This window comes from Bombus vancouverensis, chromosome 6, assembly GCF_051014615.1.
Source record: "Bombus vancouverensis nearcticus chromosome 6, iyBomVanc1_principal, whole genome shotgun sequence".
NCBI lineage: Eukaryota > Metazoa > Arthropoda > Insecta > Hymenoptera > Apidae > Bombus > Bombus vancouverensis.
The window spans coordinates 13,052,705-13,076,287 of record NC_134916.1 but is presented as its reverse complement, the minus strand read 5'-3'; the positions used below and the strand labels follow the sequence as shown (position 1 = coordinate 13,076,287).

Sequence of the window (23,583 nt, the reverse complement as noted above, 5' to 3'; positions counted from 1 at the left end):
TTGCTGGCTGACGCCGAAAAAAAAATTCTCTAAAAAAAGAATGAGACGATGTTGGTGTACATGATGCGTTCGTTTTGTTTTTGTCATTTTAGGAGATGGAAATGTCAGCTTCGAGGAGTTCGTGGAAATCGTGAGCAACATAGGTGCGAGCGAAACCGCTCCTACCGATCAGGATCAGGAAGAGCAGGAGCTGAGGGATGCGTTTCGGGTACGTTTGCCTTTTATCTTTTTCCCTTTGTTCCTTGGAATCTCCACTCCACGCTGTTTCAACGTGATTGCCAGCATGGAATACACGGTACAGATACGATTTCACTGAACGGCCAGTCAGTTTCATTTAACTATTTAACAATCGCTTGATATCGTTTTGAGTGTACCCGCCGCGTTCTCCACACGGCCAATCTGCAATGGATCGTTTCAAAGTGTTCTGACAGCGTGAATTTTCCTATTGAAATTATATAGAGTCACGGGAGTTAACGAACAGTGATGGAAATCGATAGATTAATCTGCGTGTTCATTGCGAAGCGTCAAGGGAATAGATTTATTAGTCGAGCACGAAGGTGTGAGATAATGTTAATCGTAACGATAGACAGGTTGATAATTATTTCGAACTTCGATGAAAGTTAGCAGGTAAAGATAAGAAGTTGAAAATTTAGAAAAATTCAAACTCAAATAATCGAGAATTAAAAAAATGTGAAAATGTGAAAAAAAGATCGAAGGTTGGAGAATTTAAAGATTTAAAGATATTTAAACTCAAAATCTTACACGTTCAAATGTGCAATGTTAAGCGAAATAATTAAAACTTGTTAGGTTTCCGATGCTGAAACTAGAATGATCACGTACAAGAGCAAGGAAATCGATTTATGTACGAATTACCTGATCAACTCAGGGTCTTTGCTAGTGAACGAGATACGTACGGATTCGAGTCTCGCGTTTGCTGGCGCTGAAATTTTCGGTACACGTCCGCTCGGACTAGATACGTATAAAGCAGCAATGATGCCGGTAGTTTACATTCCCATGCGCATATATGTACCATAACGTAGTGTCTCTACGTGAAAAGTAGCAGGTCCCTTAGGAAATGTAAATCCTTGCAAGAAGGAAATCACGAGAACAGCTTCACGCGCGGAATCGTGCTCGATGCTGACACCGGTCTGTTGTCTTCCGGTAAAGTAACGTCAATGTGGCTAGCTTCTGAGAGAGTTGAAGCGTAAATCCGTTTAACGTTATCGAATCACAAGTTCCTCGTTTTCTCCATATCGAACGATATCATCTTTTTCCATCTATCTTCGATTTATCATAAATTTATTCGGAACTAAGAGAGTTAACGATAACGATGCAACGATACGCGACGATCCGTCGAAGGAATCGTCCTCGAATCGAAGAAACGCAGAATTATCGCATCTGTCGAAAGTCTCCGCTTTCTATTCCACTTACATGGAAATGAATCCATCCATCGAAAGGAAGGTTAAAAAACACGACGATTGTAACAGTTAAGTCGATCGCGACATCGAGGACGCGGCTCTTTGTTCCCGTAGAACGACGACGCGGTTTGCGTTCAACTGGTCCGTCAAGCGTATCGTACCTATGCTTCAATACAAACGTTAATAATAATTGTCAGATAACGAGTAACGAACGACAGATTTCGTTCCAAGGCACAAAGCTTTTGCGCGCAGCAACTGCACAAGTGTTCTACAAAGAAGCCACGTCCGTGTCGTTCCGTCCCGTTCTGACCAATTCCAATTAATTCTCGCACACGCGCCACGAATTTGTCCGACGAACGCGCAACCGACTACCTTTGTTCCAATGACATCGAATATACCACGCGTAGGCGGCTGCCATTTTTGGAATGTCTCTTCTTTGGAAGAACGTTTCTATGTTACGAATGAGTTAGTTTGGTAGAGTAGTTTCGGCTAATGCTTCAAATTTTCCGCAAGCTGACTGTCCTAGTTAGCTTAATCGTTGCATCATTAACTACAGAGACGAGACTAGGAATTTATTGATCGTTGGATAATTGAATTATCAAGCTATCGAAGCGATCCACTGACAAATAACAGATTTCACTTTGTGCCAACGGGTCCGCGAATATCTCAAAAGGTTCAAGCAATTAGTTCCAACGAACGAATCTTTGACTCTTGTTTGATCGCAAAAGACATCCGAAGAAACGGGATAGCAAATGCCTCTTTGCTGTTCACGATGCTTGTCGCGAGACGGACGAGACACTCGCTTTCCTTCGTGTTTTATATCCTTTGAAAAGCATCGCGACATGTCGGCGATTTTAAGCTGCTATGTAACGATGCGCATTAAGTGGAAGTTTTTCATTCGACGGGAGAAATTAGATTCGTCGATGTCGTGTGACATTTGCACGAGACACCGCACCGCTTTATTACTCTGAGACGCTTGTTTACACGCGGGTTGCTTTTTTCCAAACGACCGTCACATCTTTATCGACTCCGCTTTGTCTCGTTGTTTTTCTCGATGTTTGCGGAAGACCCTTCCCTTGTGCGGCAGATTAAACGGTACACCGATAGGTTGTACTTAAACAACGATAATACGACTGGATATTGTCATCCACGATCGTGGCTCTTAATAAACTGTCTAAAAATGGAATAAAATGTAGAAACAGGGAAGAAGAAACGGAAATATAAAGAATAACGCGATTCTCATCTAGCGAAAAGAAATGACAATTTTTCACCAGCCTGTTCTTTCCCTCTACGAGTTTCTAATGCTCTGTCGTTTCTTGGACCATGCAAACATTTGCAACCTGTTCGTCGGTGATTTAGAACGAGCATATATTCTCCTCAATGTTCAGATTTGAATCAAACGAAGATATTTTAATCCGATGAATCCACATTCGCGAAAAGAAACGAACGTTTCCCGAAATAGCGTTAATAACGGAACGATGACTGGAAAGGCGTCCATTTCCAAGTTCTAATTGATAAATTGAAGTCTAAACAAGTTTGTCTCGACAACGAAGCCTCTTGGCTATTGCGCAATACGGAATGGCTCAAAGCGTCCAGCTTCGAGTAATTTAAAATTCCGTCGAATCTAAGTTTTCCCATTTGTGCCACGAAATCCATGAATCGTGTTCCTCAACGAGACCTCCTTTCGTTGACTTCGTAACGGGTTTCTTCTCTTTTCGCTAAACGGCGAACACAGGAGTAATTGAAGAAGAATTTCTCGCAGCTGAAACTACGTTCGGTCTGCTTCTCTTTTCTCCTCTCTCTCTGTGCACACTTTATAATAATTTCAGGCGACAGGGGGAATACTTGACGAGCTGGATAAAGCTCAAAAGCGGTCAGGATCAAAGAGGATAGTAGCCGGGTTAGAAAGTTCTTGGCCAGGAACGTGGCGGCCTCCGAATTCGAAGCGAGCGACACTGGTTGCAAGATTCAAGCTGAATCCTTCCGGATCATCATCGTTCTTCTCTGCCGCGAGAGAAGTTGGTCGCGCATCGACCGAATAAAGAAGGTGACAACGAGAAAACGAAGAAAGTTTCAGTCTCCTCCGCGCGTGACGTAATCAAACTCAGAGCGAACCGATGGGATTACGTTGGTCCTTGCAAATCCCCGTTTAACGTTTCGTACCGTGCACCCACCTCGTTTGTCGTTATCTTAATGAAGAAAGCGTGTGCCACATTCGAATAGTTTTTTCGAGAGATTTTCCCGACAATGTTTCGTTTCGAGGATAGGTCCAACTTATGAGCGAGCTGTTCTCATTTTCTTGATTGTACGGCTCACGAAAGTATCTGAATACTTATCATAGAAAACTTTCACGTACGTATCATATGTATAAAATTTATTAATATTTCATTATCTACGTGAGATACAGCTGTCACGATTACACTGGTAAAATTTGAAATTAGTTTGGAAAATATTCAGGCTTGTTGATATAATCAATTTTATTTTATTTATTGGATAATTGGATTATCGGATAATCGACTATATAAATACCTCTGTGATCTCTATAAAATAAAAGCTTGCACTAGATATCTTGTAGATCATAGATATCTTCTATGTGAATTTCCAGATTTATTCCAAACTTTAGCAACATAACCGTAATTGTTGAATCTTATTACAGTGTTAATGAAATTAGCAAAAGAAAAAAAATGAGTAAATTAAAAAAATGTCGAATACAAGTAACACATTTGTAAAAGGTATTTATAAATGTTTGAATAACTTTGCGAGCTATTATATTTTTCTGATGTATTCTTCTCTTTCTAATATTTACTCCCTTGTTGTTGATTCTTAAAACAACAGTTTTGCAAACATGTAACTGCTGTTTTTCGATGCGGTGCGGTGTATTACGCTGTATTATGGCGCTTTAAACGTAGCCATAATGGGATATGTTTTTACAGGTAAAACTGTTTGAGATCTTGTATACTATAGGTTTGCAAGTTTCTTGAGGCATTGTTGATCGTTAGAATTGCAAAAGCAACAAGTTTCCGTGTATCGATTTTACAGTCCACAAAACTTCATTCCATCTAGTTGTTATCAATTTGTTACACAAACATTGTATTCTTGCTGTAGACAGCCGCTACTACTTTCACGTGCCTACTTTTTCTTTTATACTGCAGAGCTCCGTTTATCTAAACTTGATATAAATTCATCAAGGGATAAACTGCAATAAAACTTGAGTTTATATAGTAGAAGTTTTCCGAGCTTCCCCATCTATGATATTTCGTTCATATAATAGAAATCCACTTTCGGAAATGTAATTTTAATCGGCGCAAGTTTACTTAATCAATTCGACGCTATGAATTTATATAAGAATTTCGAAAAACGATTCGAAATTATTTTTAGTGCCTGAAGCTGTGTTGCTTCAAAATAAATCTTCGATTTACGGTATGTATCACTTGTCGTGTTCAAGCCTAAAGATATATTTCAAGCCTAAAATCTATAATTTGCCATTCATATGTCTATAACATATGCTATAAGCGATGAATTCATAAAATTTCATGTTTTTCGCACTTTGACTGTCAAATAATTTCGGCAGCGTAGCACATGCTTCATCGTAATAAGTAAACAGCGTACGATAAACGCGCGTCGACGAAACATCTTAGCGTTGAAAGCGTTAATCGAGTAGTAACTAATATGTCATTCCAATATATACATTTGAAATAAATGTAGTTCTACTGGCAAAGAGCAACATCTTTGCGAGCCTATTCTACTCGGAGAAAATTAGATAACAATAATCGAAATACGACATAAAGATTTTCTCGTGCAGCTGTCGCTTTTCATTTCGTTTCGCAGCCGAGAACGAGAGAGAAATTTCGTTCCGGTAATCTAGCGGATCTGAGACGCGAGATTTCACAAGTTTTCCAGTTGCACGCTTAATGCCCTCTCGGAACGGGTCTGAGCTTATCTTGAGCGACAATGAGTAAGAATGCCGCGTGGTGTAACGACCTACTTTCATTTACGTATGTACGCGAAATTCAACTCAGTACTCAGCGAAAAATCGCAGGCGTTTTTTAACTGAAAATCTCGCGCAATCAAACGGTGATTAAACGTAGGTATGAAAAGATGATCCGTTTTGAGGCTAACTGAATCGAATAGAAGTTTTCTGCTGACCGGGGTGTAACAGGTTTGTCAGTTTTCAACGGGGAAATTGATAAAGTCGAGGAGGAGGAATTATCGTCACCTTTGGAAAGCGAAACGCGCCGAGGATGGCGCTAATGGAACCGCCCTCGATCGATTTCCGTATTAAGATTCGCTTTCAATATCGAGGCCACAAATAAACCTTCGACGGATGTGTCGATGAATAATTAAAGCGCCGAACGATTCGTCATACCGGGAGAAATAAACACGGAAGAGAAAGTACACGGTGTTCCTTGTTCGTGAAAAGTAATCTAATCGAAGAAAGCGTAACTGGAAGAAAATGCCAGCTACTCCAGTTACCAAGAATCTTTCGTCCGATGGTTAGCTAAAAGGTAGCTTTCAAGCTTCGAAAAAGTACTGCAACGAAAGCCGCGGTGAACCACTGGTCTTTCGTGTAGTACAAAGGGAACGTCCATTAGTCCTTTCGGCGTAATACGATTCAATCTCGTGACCATTTTTTTCGTTCGATTCTTTTGGATTGTTTAAATCCATCGCGTATACATCGCTGAATTCGTGGAACAATTTACGGCTGGTCGTTCAATGAGTAGAGTCGAATTCCCGGTGAATTTGATCGTAAAACAAAAACAAAGTGACTGCATAGAGCGAATACTATTCTGTGGAATGCAAACGTCTATATTGTTTTGTATCAAATGGGTTAGTTTCGATGTAAGTGCCATCGAGGAAGTACATGATTTCGTCGACGTATCGTAGATAATTCGATCAAATTCTTCGAAGAGAAAATAAACTTTTTGATCGTATGTAGTGTACGATAGATTTGACGATCGTCGATACGCGATTTCCAGGTGGAAATCAACGCGAATTAAGTAACCATTTAAATTAGATTTCTAATGAGAAATAATATCGTTAAACACAGTAATTTGCAAACGTAGGGTCTCGTATATTTCGTCATCGACAGTACTACTTGATTACTGTCAAATTCTGTTTGATTCTATGGATAGAAAATACAATGAAGTGCATTCAGAATGTATGCACTTACATTGTTAGTTTATTATACAATTGGTTATACGGCTACAATAAGTATGATAATTGCATTGAATGGAATTTGGGTTGCGTGGATTTTATACGACGCAAGGCGTGTAGTACGTGACAATGTCGCGCGGGAAGTATAGCACCAGGCGCATTTGTTAATTATGATTTTTATTTTCGTAAGAGATGCCGCGTCGTAACGAATTCTACAACATTTCACAAAATATACGATGGGTTATATGCATACGTATGCGGTGGAATAATACAACGAATGCTGAAAAATCCTATTATCCATCCTACCGCTTTTTTCATTCTATAAAGAATTCTGCCGGCAACTATGACGATTATTAAATTGTCAATCTGCTGTTTTTTTTATCGTTCGTAACATTATTTGATTATTAATCTAATTCACTTATCTTTTACTATGTGTACTATGTTTACTATGTGTACGACGAAATTAAATTTATCTATTTAAATTTATCCATATCCTACAATTTGATCACCAACTGATCAACTTTTTATTTGTTCCTTGACAATTCGACATCAGAAATATTTATTTGTGAAACAGTTTAGAAATACTTACCGGTATATACTGAATTCAGAAATATTTTTCCATACCTACAAAATATAATATATGTTAATGTAGATACAGAGACAATGTTTAGAACGAATTACGTTCGTATGCACTTCGATGCACGCTAGAATGAGCTGATACTGCAACGAATAAGTATCCAATTAGTACATCCTAGCGTATCCCACTGAAACAACTTTTTATCACGAATTGCGTTTCCCTTGAAAACATAGATTCCCCGGACTATTCGTTAGAACATACGTTTCTGCAGCTAGGAGTCGATCGGTTCGCTTTTCCGCTCCTTTTTTTTTTTCACCTGGTGTGACTCGTATGTGCTCGAGTTCCAGAAGTCGATAACGTACTTTCGACACGTGATCGTACCTATTCGTCCTCATTTCCAGCGCAGCGATAATGTACCACCCACGCGCAGTTATCGTACATATTAGTTAGTTGAACGAGCTTAGCCACCTCAATACGCGTTCCGCCGAACTAACTTCGTCTTATGATGGCGGCTTTAAAGGCCGTTTGTCGTTCATCTTGCCGATGGCAAGATCTCCCGAGTCTCCGCGTTTCCATCGTTCCAACACGTTCCAGCCATAATTCCGAAATATATTTCGTGCAATTTGTCTCGTTTGCGAAGCGCGTGCAACGTGCAATTCGTAAACGAGAATTTAGTGCGATTACAAGCGTTTTAGTTGAAAAAATGGGAAACGAAAATTGTCACCTCCTGTGGCAGTATATTCGGTGAAATGGAGGAAACAAGTGTAGAATGGAGTAAAGCAGCCGTTTTTTCCTCAATATGAGGTAACGAGGATTCGCAAACGCTTGTAATCTTCGGATATAACGGCGCAAACAAAAGGAAAGAAAAATTGTTGAGAAAATACCTGGGAATTCATCGGTCGGCTGCGGCGAGCTTTGGATTCTTACCAGACACAGACTCGCCTTTATTTTCCGTTTACACGCGTTGTACGAAGACATAGCTCGTGTAATGCGAATCAACGTTGTCGGAAGTTTGTCTGCTTGTGATTGTTCCGCAAACACTAACTTGTTAACCGGGAAGAACAGGTTAAATTGTCACTTGGATCAGCACTCTCTTGGAGATATAATAATTCTGTTATTCAGAGATCCTTATTTTTTACGTTTTATTTGTCTTACAAATAAACGATGCTGTGTTTATATGTATTTGCAAGTATATAACAAATTGTCTTTATTAACTCTTAACTCCATGATTGTAGAAGGTTTTAGTTGGCTACCAGGTTAAAAGTAAAGATCGTCACGAATTGATTCGCCATAATACAACGGGAGATTGTGTCATCAAGTATCGGACGAATTAACTGTGCTTAGTTAGCTTTGACTAAGAAATTTAACAAACCCATGTTAGTTACCATTTCCTTGATTGCACTGCCAAAATGTAATGTAAACAACGTCGATATAACTATGCAACGTCGCAACAGAAATAGAGGTCCTCCGTTTCTCGTACGCCTTTGCTCAAGAAAGCGTTCCCAATTTGTTGATATTCGACGGACAGAGACAAATGAATCATTTGCGATTCCGGCAACTGTTGTTCAAATAAATCAATCGCAGTTGTGTATTGCGTGTCGAGATATAGCGAAGTCGTAAATTAAACTGAGAAGTAGTAGCGGCTACTAATATTTTAAGCTTTGGATACACTCGAGACCACTACATTTTGTTTTATCTGTTGTGTATAAAAAGAATAATGCGACCTACGAAACCTAAATGCGACCTAAAAAACGGAAAGAAAATGTCAATACAAATATAAAGTTTTATTTCAATATATCGTATAAAATGTAAATTACGTTGACTCCACATTGACAACTTATTCTCGTCGGAAAGATATTGATATGAAGCTTTCATTATTATTTGTACATTATTTATCTAACATTATCTAAATTATGTACAGATTATTTAGAATATTAGCACCTTGTTTTTATCGATCGAAGTACGATCATTCGACGTGAAACACCAAGGATTAGGTTGTCCGAAAAGTTTTTTTCGTTTCATAAGCTGATAATAGATGCACAACAATTTCTGTTTTATATTATTTTATTGAATTAGATATGATCTATTTCATTTTATTTCTATTATTATGTTCGTGCATAACTCAATAAACTAACATAAAACAAAAGACATTGTGCGTCTGATATTTTCTTATAAAACGAAAGAAACTTATCTGACAACCGTACTTCATTGTTAAGGAACTAATTTTACCCTCCATTAATTCTACGATTCCGCTATATCATTACCCAAGATTATAATAACTTATAATAGCTATCAAATTTAGAAAATAGTCTGATAGTCTGTCTGTGTTATCCACGAGTGCCTTTACCATCTACGCATTCTCACCACTCTACAGCAGAGCTGACCGAGCCACGGTCCACAAAAGATCAAAAAAAGTATAGCGCTCTACTACCTATTATTTAGTATATTAGAATGACCGGTTTATATGCAGGAGGAGCGCAATTCTGTGCATCTGCCAATACGTAAAAGTGAAAAGGCCTTGGCGGAGATAAACTTTCTGGAGAACGAGAACCGGAGGTATGTGGAGCGACGCGTCGCAAAAGGGAGCGTGTCAAACCGTTGAGCCACAATACATTCTAATGACTGTACCATCGCAGCTCGACCACAAGGACATTCATCCTGCCGTCGTTTTCGTGCACCATTCTTCTTTCCGCCCTGCCGTCTACATACACTTTCCTAGCCATTTCGCGGCCTTTGTTGCCTGGTCTTCCCTTTCTTCTCTTTCTCCACCAACCAACCGTTTCCACTCGTTCCCTTTTTCTCCCTTCCTTTTCGTCTTGGCCGGCTGCGTTTATACTATTTCCTCGAGCGTTTCTCGATTATCAGGGAAAAAATCTTCGTCTCGTCGTCCTCCCTATGATCCTTCATGCATATATTCAAGCTGGAATCCGGTAAGAAAAATCACCACCGCGATATCAATTTAATCATCCTCTGTTCTTCCGTTTATCCAAGAAATCGTTGCATATTAATTCGAATACGATACCATTTCCATGGAATATTCGTCTCTTTTCGTCCGTTAACGAGGCTCGTATTACCATCCCTGGTCAGGGGTCAATTTGTCAGCCAGATAAAACTCGAGTATTATTTCATTCGTTATTCGATGTTGAATATCAGTACATTTAACCAAGTTATGGTTTTCATTGCGGTATCACGCGTATAAATTCCCGTTCGTAAATACACAAGAGGACATCAACTGGTCTCGTAAAGAACGCAATAATTGATCTAGTCTATCAGGAAACTAAATATGTAAAATCATTTACAGAATTCGTCGGATCAAAAAGCGACAAATACGGTAAGAAGACCAGTGATACTGTTGAGAATTTTGGATCTTAATTGCCGAAATAATGGTATAGGAACACTAAATTTACACTTAGAATTTATATTACAATAGTTATACATTTATTTGATAAACGATTTCAAAGATATTCATCGATACTTGCACGCGTCTCACCTTCTTCCATACCACACTGTTAACTGAACAGTTTGCATTCCTTTGTTTTCGAGGTGCCGCGCACACGCATACTTCCATACACTCGTATTCACATACATGAATCACTACTACACGGTCAATCTAGTCTAGCACATAAAATTATACATATCTCGATAGATATGAATGCCGAGATTGGCTGAAACCCTTAAAGAAAGACACGACAAAGATAGGTAAAAAAGGAATTTAATCGAATTGTACGTAACTGGTGTTATTATAATATTGAGTGCATGAGTTCTTTAAAGCGTAGGATTTCAAATGAGATTTGTTAAAGACTTTAATAATTCCCTAGTAATCGTTCATTTTATTACACAATTCAACCTTTTATAAACGTCTTAATACTTATGAACAGACATATATGTATACATACATACATACGTACATAGATATAACAAAGCAATTTGCGGTATCCAGAGAACGACCTGTTCGCCGTTGCGTGCGGCCTACACTCAGTCTTGCTATTAACGACCCGTTCCTCTTCCTTCTCCTCGTTCCATTCTCCAAGCCATTACGTGCTTACGCGCGGACGCACGCTATCGGCCGACGCTGGTCACTTTTACCGCTCCATTTAGCTTCTCGTATCTACTCACGATCGCGGCCGCTTGAAATTTAAAAAAATAATTTTCGCCTCGTTTTCAAGCAATTATCTCCACGAGGAGACTAACGCGTGGATTTTTCTTCCAGCTCTTCGACCTACGCGATCGTAAAAGTTATCGAAATTTTTTAATTGATTCGAATGAATTTTCAGCTTAATATCGAGCGCTAATGACTTCTCGCGGTACTCGTTTTCCCTGCTCGTTTTACCACGCGGAATTAATTTAGTTTTAGATTCGATGATCGACGATCGTCTCGTTGGCAATCATATTGTCTGGAAATCAAGCTTGTTGTCAGGCTGAGTATCTGGCTTCGTAATAGGCGAGGCGGAATATTTATCGTGGGAAGTATACATATATCGTGGGCCGCCTTTATTCGATACGGATTAATTAACTTCGTTTTATCGCGCATCAAATATCCCTTGGAAAATCAACGATTGAATGTTAATAATGACGAGGAACAAACACCGTATCGAAATCCCTAGGTGCGTAATACGCTTCATTACACGCGTCCTATCGTTGATTATTCGATTAACAATGGCAGGAGAATAAACGATGACAGTGTGAAAGCGCTTGGAGTCGTTGGCTCGGCGGCGTGAGAGAGCGATTCAACCCGTCACTCGCGTTGAAAGCTTCGCCTCGATCGCTTTAAATCGCCTAACGCGCGCTTAAAGAGTTTAGCGAGCCGGCATTGGGGTCAGACGCGACGTATCGCAGTGTCCCGAGTCGATATTTTAATCTCCGTGGCCTGGCGAGCGCGCCGGCAGCCGGATTGTAGCCAGGCACCGGCGAATAAAAAAAAAGGGAAGGGAGGAAGAGAAAGAAAGGAAAAAGAGCCGGAAAACACGAGAGAAAAAAGTGAAAAGCGCGGATGAAAGCGAGAAACAGCTTCGAAAGAACGGGATAAAACGATCGAGAGTATAGCGAATGACCAGTAAGATTTATTACGTTCGTTGAGGAAGGGAAAAGAGGCGAAAGGGTGAACATTAGAGAAAAGCTAACAAGGACAAAAATATCGAGAGAGAAAAAAAAAAACGCGACGGCGATCTCTTGCCAAACGCCATATTCCATGATCTGCATTCTGAAATGTTGGTCTTCTTCCTCTTCTTTTGTTTGTTAAATACAAACCGTATTTTGCGCGGTTCCGGGAGTCAATTCGCGTAGTGAAATATGAATCGTTTTAACGTATATAATTAATGGAGTATGTTATTCATTGCGCGATCGATGTTATTCAACCGTGAACAAATTAAATTTCAAAATGGAAATGTATTGGTATTTACACGTGGGAGGTATGAGTTTTATCAGTTAACGATATCGAATTTGTAAAACAATTTGATACGTTCAAATTAATTATCTGTAATTCTACGATGTCAAGTAGAATTTTTGCGTGGCTTCTACGAATAAACGAATTGCAGAGAAGAATATCCAAACGAATCGAAAAGCAACAAGGTTCAAAATCTGAGAGGTCGTTGAGTATGCAGATCGCTGCACCGAACAAACAATTTATTGTCTGTAAGGAACACGCATCGATAGGAAGAAAAATGGAATAATCTGTGAACCGGAGAGATCTACGACGAACAGAAGAGAGTCACGGGTCAAAAATCCAGATCGTGTGCCAGGAGTATTGGCATGCAAATATTGTACGTTGCTCGCCCTTTGAGTCAGTTGAAAGCTGCAGAGAGTCCAATTTAAGTTAATTTAAACCAGCAAAGGACTACTGTAACATCGTCAAAAACGAACATCCATCGTGAGTCAACGGTGTTTCTTCGACCACGGCAGAAAACCAGAAACGTTATCTTCTCGCCTTACTAACAGTGTAATCGCTCCTTAATCGACAAAAGTGGCTTTTCATTGGATTTACGCGAGGCAAATAGAAAAGGTACGCGCCCAGCTAATAGAAAAGATATGCCCTTTTAAGCGAGCCACTTTTAATATCACAAAGTGTATGCTTTGAAAGAAGAGGATGAAACAATGGGCTAATTGGTTATCACGAAAGGAATCGAAGGGTGCGAGGAATTGGAGCGAATCTTAATATTCCGGATGCGAATGGCCCGACACTTGGGAAATTCTTTATGCTCTTACAGCCTCGATTACGTTCGTCACGTCCCAACGTCCTAACGTCTCGCGATTATCATCTTATCGCAGTAGCGACTGCCATTCCCTTCTATAATCCTTTTTTCGATTTTCTCTCGTACCTGCCTCTGGTCGTGCCAAATTTCAACGATTTGTCCGGGATTCGCGATAAAGCTCACGAACTTATTTGGTTATCTCGCTCGTAGCCTGGCAAGAGCCTGGCTTGATTTATTCTGTCGCTGGTACACGTTTGCGCGAGACAAACGAGCGTATGCATGAGAGAACAGCATAAGGCGATCTTAGATCAGAGATCATAGGGTGAATTGGATACGAAAAATCGGCTATTTTAATCTTCGTCTTCTGCATTAGCATATATATGACACAGTTTCTTTTGTCGCGTTATTTCTTTTTCTCGTTTTCTCTGTTTAGTTTCTCTGCGATTTGTTTAATATTCCAGTTTATTATCGTGAATTGTAAAGAGAACTAATTGGCAACGGCCCCGATCAGCGACAGATTTTTTCCTCGTTAGTCTGCCTCGTTCAGCCGTGACATTGTTTCAAGAGGGTCGACGTAGAATACGCGATACGCGCGTCACAGCGTGTATGCGATTAATCGTCCTTAACCTTTGCAACGCAGACTTAATCGGCGATTGATTAATTACGCACAGTTTACACGTCTATTGGCACGATTCCAGTGTATTCCAGGCATTGAAAACCAATGTCTACTTTTCCATTTTCCGAAACACAATCTCTTCCTTTCGTTTAGTTGCTGAAGTATCCAATTTCGCGGCTGATCGATGCGTCTCAGAAAAAAGTCGATCACGAACAACCGTGGATTAATCAATCAGATCGATCGTTCCGATCCAAATGCTTCGAATTCGATTCTCCACTGAGACTCGTTCGATAGGTCGATCGACGATCCGTTCGCCAATCACTCACTGATGAAACTATCGCGCAAAAATTGCACTCATCGTACGATGGAATCGTCATGAGACACGCTCGGTTCTCGAGTATGCAAATAACGATAGTGTTGATTACGACGTGCTATATTTGTTGGCTAGACGACCACACGACCAACCACTCGTGCGAGCAAATAATGGAATAGTTAGAGAGCTAACGATTTGGTAATTGCCGTAATGACTGCTTGATTACGATTTCCTACGTCGATGAATGTGAGAATGTCACGTCAAAGCGCGTCGTCGCGATTCGAGACGCGGCTCTTGCGTGAAACTTTTTTCTTTGCCCTTTCCCATTTCCTTGCACAATGGAGAACAATATTCCCCTGTGATCGGAAACGGAGCCAGTCCAACGATTTCCAGTCAGCGGAGAAACAGAAAAGTGTGTGTAATCGTTAAGCTGTAATGGGAGACTCGGCGAGTTCCGCCACCTGGAAACTGGTCGATTCGCAATCACCGACTATCTACCCGACGTTGTTACCTTTGACCTCAAGATGCTGCGGAAAGGGAAAGAATGGAAGGGTGTTCGAGCGAGCCCTTATCCCTACCTCGTCTAAGAAGGACTTCGCAAATTGGAACGCATTGCGTAATTGCCGAGGGAAGAAACTTTTGGCGCCATTGTGCGTAAACTTGATCAGATGGTGGAAAGTTAAGGGGGCGAAAACGACTATTTAGTTACTCGAGTGTTCTATCTCTTTGCTGAATAAAGCTAAGGCACATTATTCCATAAATAATCTTCCATAAATTGTTTTGTACGCTGTTGGAAAGTAGGTTTCCGACTTGCAACGAAGGCGTTACCTTGTAAGCGAAATAACGAGCAGAATCGATGCGTAGCTCCATTTAAATAAATACCAACTACATATTGCGCGCCAGCGAAGCACGGTATCGTAAGGAGACGATTCTCGTTAAGCAACCCAACTTTTCTCTCTATCAATTTGCCTATCTTCGTTTAAGAAACAGGTAGCGTTCCGAGCTTGTTCACTTTCCACTAACGGCATCATGGAAAATTAAACTTTGGATAGTATAATGGTTCTGAACATTACGAAACACATTTATTATTCCATTTATCGCGATGTAATATTTTGAACAAAAATCGTTCAACATTGGAGCGATGTTTTCTTTATATCGTAAATAGTCAGAGCGAATATCGATTTCTCTTTATTTGAACTAACTAGAAACATGTTTAAAAATACGGGATCAACGTGATTATGTGGATCTGGACGATTTCAAAATATCCGATGAATAAACGTGGCTGTGCAATTTCGTTAGCCAATAAAAACAGAAACGCAGATCGAATGTCGAACCGCCAGACGAATTGAGATATTCGTGTAATACCATTTGCATTACAATATTTGTATTATAACCGAATAACGATCAGCTCTCTAATTCAATTATTCTTCCTACCGTAACAAATATTCCCCATAATCGCAAAACACCGACTGATGGCTCAGGAAAGTGTTCGGACAATTATCATAGAAAATTTCTGTGTGTGTATTGTGTGTTTCATAACAAACATTTTGAAATGTCGTTAACCCTGTAACAAGACGCGGCTGCCATGCTTCTATTGATTAATAAATGTTGCAAGATATTTATTGCAAACATATATCTTGTAAAAAGGAATGGTATACGGTACACGGCATGAATAGCCATCTGAAGTATATAAAATATTAAAGATAATCCCACTGAATACGGAGACTTATTAATATAAATATTTTTTAATTTGTTTGAAACTTGATTAATGCGATCGCGAGATACTAATCGGATTTGTCCAACTTTCAAAAGATTTCATATAACGGATATATCATATATATTTAATATAACACGATATATCGGAAAAGATGTTTACCAGTGTTCAAATACTTTCGCGAGCAACTGTATTCCCACGGTACCGAAAATCGACCATTAAGATCAGCGAAAATAACCGTTTTTCGATCCTGTTTACTCCCCTTTCCACCCCCTCGTTATCCTCGGTCGATGAACTTTACTTGTTTGCTTGACAATTCAGTAGAAATCTCGACGACGTTGGTCGCGAATGGACATCGTTGCTCGACGCTGTGGCTGCGCACGTGACTCCTTAGAAACGTGGCCTGGTTTCTCTTTCCATGGAAAATGCAAACCCATTAATTTGCTGGTAACGAAGCAAACGTCGGAGAAGGACGTTTGCACCGGGAGCTAGACGAACGAGTCGAAGGTCGTCGCACAGAGAACGTTCCCAGGAGCTGCATCAATCCCAATTCTACTTCCACAAAAGTGCGATGGTTTCGTGATTGCGTCTGCGACAGCGGCACGGCCTGACAAATAATAGAGACGTGCACCTCGTTATTATTCCCGCGTCGGCATTTACTCGCGAGCCTCATCGTCCGCGCGATTATCGACGCCCTCGAAAAGAGCAACCCTCCCGTTAAGTTCGGAGAGAGAAAAGTGCCGTCTGCCATTTTCTTTGCGCGGATATTCCATTTATCTCGAAATAAAAGAATCTATCTCGCCCGGATGATTCAAACCCGAATGCTCTAACCGATGGCATACGGTGTAGAAGTTTTCTGTAGCGATTCGTTGTTTGCTTGCAGGTGTTCGACAAACACAATCGAGGATACATCACCGCCTCCGACCTGAGAGCCGTGCTGCAGTGCCTCGGCGAGGATTTGTCCGAAGAAGAGAGTACGTATCTGTTACCGTTGTCTGTATGTTTATTTTATTTATACTTATTTTATATTTTGTCTTATATTACTTTGTATTTCGTATATTATTTATCCTATTTTATATTACGTTGTATTTCATAGTTTGTTCATTTTATATTATATTTATTTTACTTGATACGTTTTCCACTACGTATAGCACAGTGGATGACATATTTATTTTCTTCTCGGTCCGTCTCAAGTTTTCTTTAAATTGTAGTCTTTTATTCAAGTCAAACAAATCTCTGTATCTTGCAGACGTATCGAGTTTCGTGTGTCGTGAATGGTGTAAATACGTTTTCCTATGCAGTCTGTTTGAAGTTGACTGTGAATTTTATTCTCTTGTCCGGGACAAATAAATCGAAGATGCGAATAAATAAATCGAAAGGACGAACAAAGTCTGGATAAATAAAACAAAAATGAAAATAATAATGGATAGTGTTGATAGTAAAAACGGTGGATGAATGGAACTTCACGGCAGAATGGTGCGACGTGGAGCACATTCAAGAGTATTTCTTGTGAGGATAGAAAGGAAGGGTAGTATAGAAATATGTGGTACTCAATGCATGGGATGTATATACTTTAAGAATTGGGGAAAACCGTAGGAGTCATAGCAAGTGATATATCACGAGGGTCGTGGTACCAAAATTTTTATTTCCCATAATTCTAAGATCCCCAGCTTGTTGGGATACCTTTTCTAGTTTATTTACGATCCGTATGTAATGCCAGAGCATCAGAATCGTTTGTATAGACGCGTCTTGACCGGGAAGTAAAAGCGTAAGTAGATGGTGCCGTGTCGAATCAGACAAACGAATCTTCGAATTTTAAGAACTTGATCTTAGAAACAGATATTGGTGTAACGCTATAAATCTGAAAGATTGTATTATCTGATGTTTCCATTATCGTCATACCCAAGTCAGATAAAAAGTTTTCTACCTTCAGGGAAAATTATCGAATTCCAATTTCGAGTTATTTTTATTTAATACTCAGAGATCCGAGGTAATAGTCAAGTATTCAACAATTTTTCTAGAAAAAAGTCAGCGAGTAAAAATTTCATTGTTATTTACATGGAAGTCAGTTACCAGTAAATTTCAAAGAAATTTCTCAAAAAACAAAACGATTGAAAAATATGAATTTTTATTTGTTCTTGTTACGAATAACCATTGTCGGTTACCAGTAACCAATATAAATGATCGGGATTTTTCGTGGTTACCAATAACCATTATCGATGACCAAAATTTTATTTTGGTTACCGATAACCGATATCGATGGCACAAATTTTTGTACTACGATATTTTTTATCTTATTTTCTGTTTCATATGTTTTCATGTTTCTTTGATTTAACGCTACGAATTCGTAGAAGTTGTCATTGAGTATTTTCATTGTGTAAACTTTTCTTATGTATCCATATATTAGGTTGTCCGGAAAGTGTGTTTCTTTCGCAAACGTATTTTTTACAGCAATGCATACAAACGCGAAACCAAGTCTGTGAAATGTTTATCTCAACAGAACAAAATGGATCGTACGTAATTCGACAAAATAATATAAAACCAAAAACGTTGCGCGTCTATTATTTTCTCATAAAGCGAAAGAAACTTTTCGGACAACCTAATATTTTATCAAAGATATGCCGCGATAAATCTATAAAATTTCTATGAAAGTTTACCAGTTGGTTATTTCACTCTGATAGTTCTAGCGTGAAAATACACCGTAATTATATGATACTAAACGATTTCGGATTGATTAAACGAATCGGAGATATCGAGATTCGTCGTTCGTAAACTGTCGAACAAGTACAAACGAGAAAGAGGCCTCCCGAGAGGCAAAAACGAGAAGGGAAGTTCGCGGAAAGTTTTCATTCGATAGCAATTCCGCGCTTGTCTTTCGTTCCCGCGACAAATCGATTCCAATCTCGCATCGCGTTGGTTAAAACGCGTGGACGAAGATCGTGCAACGCTCTATCTGTCGCGGCGAATTTTCGCCAGAAATCTTCACGAACGCATCCTCGAAATATCTGCAATATTCGCGCCGCTAAAATTTGTCCAGGTATTCTCGTACATTTCCACTACTCCATATCCAAACTGTGTGGAATTTTTCGTTAGGAAATCTAAGGAAGACTAAATCGAAAAATATAGGTCGTTCCTGGGAACTAACTTGGGAAATTCAAATATTATTTCGAGTGCAAGCGAGTCTGAGAAAATAAAGGGAAAAATGGGCAAAGACGAAAAGACAAAATGGCTGTTATTATCGCGAAACGAAATAAAATTCCATTTGGAAAAACATTCGTTGCCATTGTTCTCGTTCCCCCTTGTTATCTCGTTGGATTAGCCGACACGCGTGATCTCTAATTTTATTTGACGTGTCGTTGCAAGCTTCCGCAAGTTCGACGAGGATTCCCTCGTCCGAAAGAATACGAAGAAGAATTCTTTGCTCCTTTCTCGATCGACTCTGCTAGAATTTCGTAGGGTCACGCAAAGAAATAAAGATTACAGCTCCTCTGAAGTTATCCTTCTTTTACACAACAATCTCGTAAACTTTTTTGCAATGTAAATTCTACGTCATGTTGCCGTCGTTTCGACCGATCGCCTGAGCACTTTCCTAGAACACTTTCGCAAAAGAAGCTTCGTGAGAAATTTCGTTACGCGCGATCGCGCGCCGAATGGCTACCAAACTCAGTGATACTTGCTGAATACGATTCCTTTTTATGACACGAGGAAAATTTGCAACACTTTGGGAGAAATAACTATGAAATACGCCAGATCCTTCCTCTTTGCTTAAAATATCCCTCAAGCGTTGAAATGTGAATATTAATGAAAGTTAAGTAAGCACAGAAGGCTAGGTATTAATTCACTCTTGTTGAACAAGTCGTGCATACCTGTGGTGAAATACGTGTCACACCATGTCATACATAGTAACGTTTATAACTTTTATGATGCAGCGTATCTGCAACTTTGGTACATAGCTTCACTAATATTTCCAAGTGAAACTTCCCAAAACTATAAGCTTCGCATTCAAAGGAAAAAAGATGCGCGAAATATTTTTTTATCGGCAGAAAACCGAATTAAAACTTTTACGTTTTCTTCACAGCTATGGAACCGCAAACGGAATACAAAGAGGATTATTTTCTAATTTTTCAATTCTTTCTGACTTTAGCGCCCAGCATTAATTTGAAAATTCACGGTAGAGACGATATTTTTCACCACGTCTCGTTACGGTGACCAACCGAGCTGGATGAGCCTGTTAACAAACTTAACTCGCTCGAATGGCCCAATAAAACAACAGTGGCCGCGCAAAAACAACGAAACTAGCCTCCACTCCTGTCTCTCTTTCTCTTCCCTGTTTCCCGTGCTTCTAACCTTTGCGAAAGTTTTACAATAGACAATCAAGAAGCATCTCGAGCAAATTTGTCGAAGGTTGAGTTAATAGCGCGACCCGTTCTGAGAGACGGTAAATTGCGTGGCTTCATCTACACAGGGCAACGTAATAATCCGTCCAATATATGGTATGAGGTTACTAATTGACTGGAATCAATTTATGCTCTATATGTATTTCTGCCTATCTAGGTATTAACATTTGCCGTAGGCTATGAAACCGATTACGGTAATAGCCCACCGAGAAAATTGCCAATTGTATAATTTAGTAGCAAGTGTTATTAAATATTCATAAGTCACGCGGTATACCGTAGATGTTTTCGAAGAAGGAGATACGGTAAGAAGTGATCTCAAGCGATCACGACATCGATGCTACAAATCTTCGTTACGTATTAACTGTTTTTGATCGTGGAATTCGACTTGATATCATTAAATAACTATTTTGCTTCAGAATTTCGAGAAACACAATTGGAATTATTTCCAATTTTTACTCTAAAATTTTGCCGTCTGCGATCCTTCAGTTTCTCGTGAATTATCGCAAGGGTTGCTATTCTCAAGTTTCTATTTGCTATAGTATCAAAATCCCAAGTATTTGAAGCCCGAAGGATATCCTTCCCAATCTATTTACGACTCATCCGCAATACTGCAACATTGCATCATTTGGATAGACGTGTCTGACCGGGAAGTAGAATTCTAAGTAGATTACTTCGTGTAGAGTCAGACAATGTATCTCCAAATATTAAGAAACGTGGAAAGAAGTATTAAAAGTTAATATAGAGGAGTAAATATTAAAAAGAATTGTCGAAGAAATACCAAGGATCTCCAAATTTCGAGTTATTTGGTATTGAAAATATTTCTCATTTTTTGTTCGCATGTATATTGGGGAAGAAGGAAAGAGGAGATAAAATTTTTATACAAACATAGGTCGTTTAAAACTTGATTAAAAAGTTATGACAAAAATGAAATGAAATATAATACAAAGGGAACAGTAAGAGGCTCGCGCTTATTGCGATATAATGTAAGAACACATCAGCGACACGTACGTTCGTTCGGTTTATGCAAATGTAGCAAATTCTCCATTCCAAGATGTTCACATCTCAAAATGATTACATTTAACGAAATGAAAGAAAATGGAAATGAAATTCGCTGGATAATAAATTCTACTCTCAGCCTCTTCGATCCTGAATTATCTGTTTTGATGAACATTTTCACATGGGAATTAGCTGCCTTCAAATAAACAGATAGAACGTAAATATCGCTGATGTATTCCTACGTTATGTCGCAATAACCGTAAGTCTGCCACTGTTCCCTTCGTATTTCATATTTTTGTCGTAACTTTTTAATAAAGTTTTAAACGACCTATGTTTGTATAAGACTTTTTCCCTATTTACGCGCACAGAATATACTGGCAACGTTTGGCCGTTAATATCTGCGACTCTCTGTATAATATATCGTCTCAACAATATATTTCTAAATTTTAAAGGAATAGCTATACGCACCAAAAAAAGTATATTTTTTCCTTTTGAAAGAAACAATCTAGGTCAGAATGATTCATAAAGGGTAGAAAAATCAGATTACGCGCACGTTATTTCCAGTCGTGGTAACTTTTAAGAAGAAACAGTAATCGTCTATGGGAACTCGTACTGGGCCACTGAAAACACTTCTGTGACTTGTTTCGTGCAATTACAGCGATCGTGATGAGAATTAATAGAGTATTAGCGGATACGAGATATGGCGTTTATCGTTCGCGGAGGATCGTGGGAATTCGCAGTGACGCAGCTGTTGCATTCACAATGGATTAGCAGTTACAATCGAGACTAAGGTCGAGTGGGATAATTACAGGGATGTAAGCAGTCACTTGCAGTCTCGTGGAAAGATCGAATTTTAATAATTGGTAAAAAGCCAATCATAGAGTAATAAAAATCCGAGGAAAGAATAGAGAAAACATCGTTGGAAAAATAGGCAAAACGCTGTGCAAGGGTAGAAACAACAATCCTTTAGACAATCTCGCAATCTCAAAATTCATGTACGAATTTGTTGCATTTCGAGGAATTACAGTTAGCGAGTGAAATATTAATTACATAAAATCAATATTCCGTATAGAAAATTCTACAAGAAAAAGAAAACGGATAAATATCTGCGGAAGAATAGAATTATTGGTAAGAAAATTAGCAACGATAGAATTGACGCGACGATTTATCGAATTATCAAACGGAATTAAAATGGGAAATTGTCGACGTGGTTGCGTCATGTCTGACCACGATCGGTCGTTTTCCACTTCTCCTGTATTACACTGGTAACACGTAGCGAGGGGCAGAGCGGTTACATTATCGAGGTGTTTTTCGCGCGTGGGAAGCGCAGGCCAGAATATTAATCGCTTGGTACGTTGTTTCGAGCGCTAATACTTCGAATTTTACGGGAACGAGAGGCGGAACCGTGCCGGTGAAAAATTAAATTGGCGCTCGTTACCAGCAGCCGTTAATTAGCATAGGAACGTTCATAGGTGACTCTAATCAGACTAAATGCAATATTTGCCATGTCAGTGAATGCCTACGGTGCGTATGTTAACGGTGAAGATGTTAATTTCAACTTCTCGTCAAGCCGTCCGACAATTTAACGATCGTTCTACCCAACTTGTAATAACCTTGCATATAATCTGTTCGCAAAAATCAGTGAGAACGAAATTCGTTTTGATGGTTTAACGAAAGAATTTTTCAAACGAAAGTTCGCTTGGTATTAAATGAGAAATCTGCAGCCGTAAAACAAAATTTTCAAAAGTATCATTTTGCGATAAAAAAGAAAAATGATATTATATTGCGTTCCTGAAATAGAATTACGTATACGTTCTTCTTTTCCTGTTGTGCAATTACACGATATCATATCTTTCAATTCACTTTTCCGTACAATTTGGAATACAAGGAAGACGTCCACGATGTAAAATATATAATACAATTTAAAAAGGAAGATTGTAAGAAATTTTGGGAAGAAGGAATCGTATTATCGTAATATCGTGAAAGAATTTTCAAGTGTTCTTTTCACATCGACAGATTTTCTCGTGAAACTAGCAGAGAAACCATCTCGAATATAGCTGATTCTATCCGCATCTTGTATACACGTGTAAAGTGCAGCGGAATTTCGCGCGTGTAAACACGTATGACGATAGCGAATATCGAGATAAAGCCAAAAGAAAGAGGGAAAACCGTAACCATAATCATTTTATCCCTGTTTACCCGACGATTTG

General features: G+C 39.2%; 1 protein-coding gene across 3 annotated transcripts in view; it reads left to right on the top strand.

Moving 5' to 3' along the window:
* Positions 1 to 23,583, top strand: part of LOC117155805 (uncharacterized) — a 77,391-nt gene that overhangs the window by 51,081 nt on the left and 2,727 nt on the right. For all 3 annotated transcript variants that reach the window (XM_033332177.2, XM_033332178.2, XM_033332175.2), the window contains exons 4-5: positions 93 to 208; positions 16,864 to 16,954. In XM_033332177.2, coding sequence (XP_033188068.1) covers positions 93 to 208; positions 16,864 to 16,954 — 207 coding nt within the window. The remainder of the gene's footprint in view (positions 1 to 92; positions 209 to 16,863; positions 16,955 to 23,583) is intronic.